Below are 8,177 nucleotides of genomic sequence, written 5' to 3' on the forward strand. Positions count from 1 at the left end.
GGACATAGTATAACCAAGCAACATGAAAAAATACAACTATGAAGTTGACTTAGAAAATGGTTATATGGGACATAGTATAACCAAGCTCTCATTTTTCAAGAAAATGTTTTTCCCACTTTTGTAATAAAAAGTGTTTTGTACACTCTACAACGTGAAGCTAGCTGACTTGGGAAAAGAACTCTCAAGAGTGCATATGTGCATTATGGCTTTCCTAAAAAAGAAGAAGAGCAGTTCTCATTTCTGTGGAGTATAATTGTGCGGAATTAATACAGCACGCAATTGATGCTTTACTAAAAAGAAGAAGATCAGTTCTCATTTGGGAAAACAGGGAACCTCCTTCTGATCTGGTTTAGGCTTCTTCCGATGCATTAATGCTAAGGTGAGGTGCTAAATGCATTAAAAGCCTTAGCACTACTCTCTTCAATGCATTGGTGCTTAGCTTTTGTAGCTAAGCCTTCCTCATTTAATGTTTTAACACCAAAACACCTTCATGCACTGGTTGATAGTCATTTTGCCTAGGTCCACACGCTTAGCATTGTTTCTTCCTGAGGTTGCCATAATGCCCTCTCCCCTCTTTAATTGCTTTGCCACATCATTTTTTTTGCCTATGTGACACTCTTAGCATCTGTATAACATGGAGCACTGGGAAGGACCTTAGCTGATCGAATCAAGCAGTCTTCCCTAGCCACCTCGGCGCCACTCTCACTGGACAAGCGGGCGGTGTTCCTGGAAGACCCTGTCCCGGAGATCCTCACCCGCACCCCTCCGGACGACCCATCGTGCCTCATTCGGGCCTCACTCAACTCCAAGCCCTGGAGCCACGCCGCCTCCAGCCGGCCATGCTCCACCGGCTCCACGAGGTCCACGGGGTACCCTCCGTGCTGGGCTTCCTCCACAACTCGAACGGTCACCGCCTCCCCTGCTTGGTCCCCGCCACCGTGACACCCTTCTCCTTACCCGTCCCAGACCGCCGCTTCCGGCGGATCCTCGACTGCCGCCACAGATGCACCCTCTTCATCTCCGCGTCAGGGGAGGGAGCCCGGGACCTCCTTCTCTAGGAGCCAATCACGGGATACCGGCGGTTGTCGGCGCCCTCGGCATACAGGGTCCACTTCGTGAACGCGGCCGTGCTCTGCGCGGCTAACGGGTGCGCCCACCGCGCCTGCCATGGAAAGCCATTCCGAGTGCATGTACTCGTCGCAGACTGGTACTTGGGCGATCCGAATCCGACCACCATGGAATTCTCCCCTGATGTTGAGGATCCTGCGGTGCTCGTAGGGAGCTCCCACTTGTACTTCGCGAACAGTCGACTGGGGTTTATCTTTATCCTCGAGTATGACTTGGCCAAGCACCGCCTCAAAATCTTCCTATCACCGCGGTTGCCGGAGTGGTCGTTCGACATGAGAATTGTCCTCATGCCGGCGGGGAACAGTGGGCTGGGAGCTGTCATGTCCTTCGAGTCGTGTTTCTACCTATGGAAGCTGGAGGATGCCGGTCGCGCGCAATGGGTACAGACCCGGGTCATCGAAATGGCCAATTTGCTCCCCATTGGTGGTATTGAATCTTTGCAAAAATCACCAAATGTCATGGGGTTTCGCCAATGAAGCAAACACCATTTTCGTGAGCACGGTTGCTGGCATCTTCACAATTGAGCTCCCTTCGGAGCGGGTGAGGAAGGTGTGCGACAATTGTCTTTTCGGCCCTTTGATTCCAGTTGTTAGCTTCTATACTCCAGGTTGTAAGCTCCAGACACAAGTTGGTGTGGGAGTTGGGAAGGAGGAGAAAGCCGTCGTTGATGCTGTCAGACTGCCTCAGCCATGCCCTCAAAATCACGTTAGGCTTCTTCTTCCAAACTACCATGGGACTCCCGGTTGCACTGATTTTTTTATTACAATCAGTTCAGTACTCCCTTTAATTTGCTGTTACTGTCATGTGTCTTAGTTCATTTGAGCATTGGATAGTAGGCTTGGAGATGAACTAAATTATTACTACTAAACTTTAAGATGGTGTACGGTAATGTGTGGTCGTCAGTGAACCGTGTGCTGCAGTTTAGGCTTCTCTTGTGTTTGGTGGGGTGAGACCAACCTATATGGTGTTTGTCAATGTTTGAGAGTGCAAATAGGCGTGCACTACTCTCTGTCCCCTTTTACATGGCATCTCCTCATTTTGCGTGATATAATTCTGAAAATATCTTTTATTAATAATATTATGTCCTATGTCATAAAATTCATGCCATTGGAAACTTTGTTGAAATATGAATCTGACGATATAATTTTGTGAAATATATCACACGTTTAGTTAGTCAAATTAATCGTGAAATTTCTTTTTCTTTTCTTTAGCGTGTTAGTCATGAAATGGGGGACAGAGAGGAAGTATTACTATGTAGACGTACGTGGGAGATAGAACCTAGCTACCATCTATTTTATTGCAATGGAGATCAAACAAAGTGCAACCAGGGAAAGTTGTTATCCTATTTTGGAAATCCTATTGCCATATGCCTCTCCTCTAGTTGCTAGCTGCAAGTATTTCATAGCTGTAAAGTTTATTATATGTGTTAGAACTGTAGTCTGCGCAAGCATTAGTAGTGCAATGATGTCCACATAGCCTAGTTTGCACATGATCGTATGAGTGTATTACAAGAAGAGAATCCCACAAGTAATCAAAATGGGGTCTTGATTAAAACGTTTCGTTATTTTAAACCTAATGCGTGCATTTTATTACCCGAGTGAAAAATATTTGTGTGATGTACATTGTCCTAGGCTTCAATAAATTTGTGTGATATCCATTGTTCTATGCTTTGGTGTGTAGTCCATGTGGAGATCGAATATCATCCTAATCCGCATTAGAAATGCAGCGGAGAAAAATAATACCCACATTTGCAAATTTGGCTGAACAATCTTCACGTAATGCATATATAATGACAAGTAGGTACAAAAAACATCACAATTTTGTGTCGTGGTACATACTACTAAATACTACCGGTTACATGATATATCCAGTGTTGTCCTATCTAGCACACATCTCCTTGAATGGAGAAAAAAGAAACAAAACAATTTCACCGCAAGGGAACACTAGCTGCATTTGAGGGCCAAACTAGAAGTTCACATGTCTGAGGATACAATTCAGATGTCTAAGGAGCCAAAAGTACTTTCAACCTTCCTTTCAAATTTCAAAGGCAATAACGTTCTGACCTCTGATATTAGCAATCCACTAGTGGACAGATACTGACCACCTCTAGTTGTCTGTGTCTTGTAAACCAGCTGGTTATAGGATAGGTCAAGGTCTTAGGTGTCGGTGACTTGACGGCCGTGCCCATTTTGGGTGGGACAACAAGCTAGTCTCCTACAATCTTTGCAATGAGCGATGGGAGATAGTCAATGAGTGAAGGCTCTCTGGGCGGGGCAAGGATGCATGCCAGGCGGTGTTTCTTGTGTAAACCACAAAGGAGACGCTATCTCTGCATGAGAAGAGACGAGCTCGTGTCTTGTCATACCAATCAACTCACTGCTCCCATGTAACTTTGGTTTGAATCTTTCGAGGTTACATCCCGATAGCTGGAAATACAAATACCATTGACAAAGAGAAAGGGGGACACACACATGGCTCTCTCTCCCCCTCTGTGTGTGTGTGTTCAAATTCTCTATTAATTTATATTAAAGGTCAGTTATGGACACAAGTATATATCAACCCTTGGATTGTCACATATTCTATGCATACAATACCCTAGGGGAGTTTATTACATCATGCATCATCTTAAGTGGGTTATAAAACGATTTTTTTCTCAAAAAGAAAAAAAGAAGTTTCGGCCACAAATGACTGTTTGACTGTTATAAGAATCTCTGCATGAGAAGAGACGAGCTTGTGTCTTGTCCTGCCAATCAACTCACAGCTCCCATGTAACTTTTGTTTGAATCTTTCGAGGTTACAACCCGATAGCTGGAAATACAAATACCATCGGCAAAGAGAAAGAGGGACACACACACACACACAGGTGTGTGTGTGTGTGTGTGTGTGTGTGTGTGTGTGTGTGTGTGTTCAAATTCACTATTAATTTATTAAAGAGCGGTTAGTGAGACAAGTATATATCGACCCTTGGATTGTCACATATTATATGCATACAATATCCTGGAGGAGTTTATTATGTCATGCATCTTCTTAAGTGGGTTATAAAACAAATTTTTTCTCACAAAGAAAAAGGAAGAAGTTTCGGCCACAAATGGCTGTTTGGCTCTATTATAAGAATCTTGCATATCCATTCCAATTTAGAAGTAATCAAAATGTGATCTTGCGTAACATGTTTGATATGAGATCTCTTTGGATATTGTAAACCGGAGGTGTGTGCATTTTATTCTTGCATTTCGAAAACAAAAACTAACTGGTCATTCACCGAACTGCTGGAGAACCTACTACTATTAGTATCCATTGGATTTGCATCAGAATTATTATTGCCTTCTTGCCCCCTTTATACGCGTCCTCCCTCTTTTTTTGAGAATCACACTTCTTTCCTATGCTTCACTACTCCAGCAAGATGTAATGACAGCCAAGCGAGGTAACATTGGCGTGCTTCTTTCCTTTTCTAATTAGTTTACCGTTGGAGGTTTTTCATTTGCGGTGGAGTAGTGCTCGCCTAGTCTACATGGAGTTGTGCATTGTTAAGCCGGACACATACAAATGATTGAAACCCAAGGAAATTAGTTACACTTCTTCTTCGGTACAACCCCCTAAACACAACAACGGCTGAGATCGCACCGTATCCCTTCATTAAAAAGGGTAGGATCGTTCCAGCACATAAAAAGCCGCCGCCCGCGCGACGGGGCTGTACCCGCGCGACGAGGCTCTACGCCGACTACCCGTACACGCGTCCGTCCGCGTACATACGAGGACGACCAAAGAAAAAAATGACGTGACCTATCGAGCGACGTACTCGTGGCGACGTGGAGAAAAAAAAATTCAACACGACCTATCGAGCGACGTACTCGTGGCGACGTGGCGTCGGCTGGACGACAAAAACAAAAATAACACGGCGCGACGTGTGTGGACGTGCGGTTGCGTGCCTTCTAAGCGACGGTCAAGGGCGGTTCCCGACGCGGCCGCCGGCCCGATGCGCCATTAATGCCGGCGTTAAGCCGGGCGTCGGTCACCTACCGAACGGCCTCCCCCACCCACCGACGCCTGCCTTTAAAACGCCGCTCGTCGCCCCGTCTGCCTCCCCCACTTCAGTCGGCGCTCCTCGACCCGCTCACCCCACCCACCATTTCGCTCCACCGCCGACGAACTCCCTTTCCCGGCGGCCTCCATGGCGTCCGACGGCGGCGGTAGCTCGTGGCCGACGAGCCTGGGCACGCTGGAGACAGACGAGCTCATCCATCTCGGGATGATGGTGCCCCCGGGCTGCCGTCTGCCTCGCGCGTTCCACATCACCGCCGATGGGTACCCGACGAGGGGGCCCGGCGCGACGCCGGACGAGCTCTGCCAACACGAGGGCAGCCGGTGGAACATCATTGGCCGCGCGAGATTTTGGAAGGGCAAGAACTTCTGGGCCGTCGTCGCGTAGGCTCGTCGGGAGTTGCGGACGGGCGGCTCGTCGTCGGGCCCGGGCGGTTCATCGTCTGCCGCGCGCGACTCGTCTTCCGCCCCGCGCCGGCCCCGCCGTCCCCCTCCAGCGGCCGCACCGTCTTCGAGCTCGTCCCGCCGTCCGGTTCCCGCCATCGCCCGGCCCGCCTCCCCTCCCGTCGTCGACATCCCGCCGGAGCAGTTGGCACTGCGAGGACGGCGACCCCGACGATTGCCCTGGCTATCTCATTGCACTGCGGGCGTCGCAGGCAGAAGCGGCGGCCGCGGAGGCGAGAGAGGCCGCCGAGCTGCAGGCCGCACTCGACGCGGCGGCGGCAGCAGAGGCCGCCGATCTGCAGGCCGCTGAGGCGAGAGAGGCCGCCGAGCTGCAGGCCGCACTGGATGCGGCGGCGGCCATCGAAGCGGTGCAACCGCAGGTGGCTCCGGAGGAGGGCGACGGTGGCTACTGGGACGACGGCGGCAAGAGCAGCGACAACGGCGACGGCGACGACGACGGGTTGGGGGGGGGGGGGAGATCGTGGACCTCGGCGACTCCGACGAGTAGATTAGAATTTAGTCGTTATGTTTAATTAAGTTTACTTGAGTCCTGTTTAATTAAGTTTTTTATGTTTTAATGTAAAATGAACTGTCGTTATGTTGAATGAACTATCGTTTATCGTTATGTTGGAATGAAAACTAGTATGAAATATTATGGACAAAAAGTGAATCATTTTATAAAATAAAAGTGACCCAAAAAAATTAAAATTAAATAGTTTACCGGTATAATTGAAAGAATAGTAAAAATTATATAAAAAAAGATGAAGAGAGGAAGAAAGGAAAAAGTAAAAAACGAAATTAGAAGAAGGAATTTGTAATTTTTTTAAAAAAAATTAGTATGAAATAATTTTGAATTAAAAACAGTGTTTTAGAACTATCGAAGCCAAAAACCGTAGAAAATGCAAACAGACCCAAAATGCACATAAAATTGGCACGCATGATTCTCATGTAGATAGAATGCGATAAAAATTTTTGGGCATGTTTGTAAGTTACAGAAAGAAAGGTGTTCGGTACACACATTTTCGCACCGAAACCACCGGGTTGCACAGCGAGTGCCAGTGCGGTTTGCCGAAATGCACCCAACTTTTGGCAGCGTGTGTGGGGACCCGGCCGGGGACCGCACACCAGAGATGAACGAAATCAGACTACGAACGCACGTTGCGTCACGTCCGTGCAGTGTTTTTGGGGTTTTCGGTGGGGAAAATTATAGAAAATCCATACAGCGTCGGAACGCGACAAATTTTGGTGTGCGTACCCTCAATGGTCACTGTGGCCCGTGCAAAAAAAATGAGCGACTTTGGCGGATGCGACGGAGAGACGTACGACCGAGCGTCCCCTCCACCCATACCGAAACCACCGGATTGCACAGCAAGTGCTAGTGCGGTTTGCCGGAATGCACCCAACTTTTGGCAGCGTGTGTGGGGACCCGCCTGGGACCGCACGCTAGAGATGAACGAAATCGGACTACGAATGCACGTTGCGTCACGTCCGGGCAGTGTTTTTGGGGTTTTCGGTGGGGAAAATCATAGAAAATCCGTACAGCGTCGGAACGCGACAAATTTTGGCGTGCGTGCCCTCAATGGTCACTGTGGCCCGTGGAAAAAAAATGAGCGACTTTGGCGGATGCGACGGAGAGACGTACGACCGAGGGTCCCCTCCACCCATACCGAAACCATCGAGTTGCACGGCAAGTGCCAGTACGGTTTGCCGGAATGCACCCAACTTCTGGCAGCGTGTGTGGGGACCCGCCCGGGGACCGCACGCCAGAGATGAACGAAATCGGACTACGAACGCACGTTGCGTCACGTCCGAGCAGTGTTTTTGGGGTTTTCGGTGGGGAAAATCATAGAAAATCCATACAGCGTCGGAACGCGACAAATTTTGGCGTGCGTGCCCTCAATGGTCACTGTGGCCCATGGAAAAAAAATGAGCGACTTTGGCGGATGGGACGGAGAGACGTACGACCGAGGGTCCCCTCCACCCATACCGAAACCACCAGGTTGCACAGCAAGTGCCAGTGCGGTTTGCCGGAGTGCACCCAACTTTTGGCAGCGTGTGTGGGGACCCGCCCGGGGACCGCACGCCAGAGATGAACGAAACCAGACTACGAACGCACGTTGCGTCACGTCCGGGCAGTGTTTTTGGGGTTTTCTGTGGGGAAAATCATAGAAAATCCGTACAGCGTCGGAACGCGACAAATTTTGGCGTGCGTGCCCTCAATGGTCACTATGGCCCGTGGAAAAAAAATGAGCGACTTTGGCGGATGCGACGGAGAGACGTACGACCGAGGGTCCCCTCCACCCATACCGAAACCACCGGGTTGCACAGCAAGTGCCAGTGCGGTTTGCCGGAATGCACCCAACTTTTGGCAGCGTGTGTGGGGACCCGCCCAGGGACCGCACGCCAGAGATGAACGAAATCGGACTATGAACGCACATTGCGTCACGTCCGGGCAGTGTTTTTGGGGTTTTCGGTGGGGAAAATCATAAAAAATCCGTACAGCGTCGGAACGCGACAAATTTTGGCGTGCGTGCCCTCAATGGCACTGTGGCCCGTGGAAAAAAAAA

At 49.3% G+C, this 8,177-nt stretch overlaps 1 protein-coding gene and 1 pseudogene across 1 annotated transcript; both read left to right on the forward strand.

The window, feature by feature from the left end:
- The first annotated feature begins 839 nt into the window (after positions 1–839).
- On the forward strand, positions 840–1,604 carry LOC147983793 (uncharacterized). The gene is made up of 2 exons (XM_087540869.1): positions 840–1,024; positions 1,106–1,604. The coding sequence occupies exons 1-2, from the start codon at positions 840–842 to the stop codon at positions 1,602–1,604; spliced, it is 684 nt and encodes a 227-aa protein (XP_087396995.1).
- Positions 1,605–5,296: 3,692 nt separating this feature from the next.
- On the forward strand, positions 5,297–6,118 carry LOC147983794 (uncharacterized; annotated as a pseudogene).
- The last annotated feature ends 2,059 nt before the right edge of the window (positions 6,119–8,177 follow it).

The sequence above is a fragment of the Triticum urartu genome, chromosome 2A, assembly GCF_056163025.1.
Source record: "Triticum urartu cultivar PI428250 chromosome 2A, HENAU_Tu73, whole genome shotgun sequence".
Lineage (NCBI taxonomy): Eukaryota > Viridiplantae > Streptophyta > Magnoliopsida > Poales > Poaceae > Triticum > Triticum urartu.

Coding starts and splice junctions, on each gene's coding strand:
- LOC147983793 (XM_087540869.1), top strand. CDS start 840: ATGCTCCACCGGCTCCACGAGGTCCACGGGGTACCCTCCGTGCTGGGC. Junction 1,025..1,105: donor TGCACCCTCTTCATCTCCGC/GTCAGGGGAGGG, acceptor CTCGGCATACAG/GGTCCACTTCGTGAACGCGG.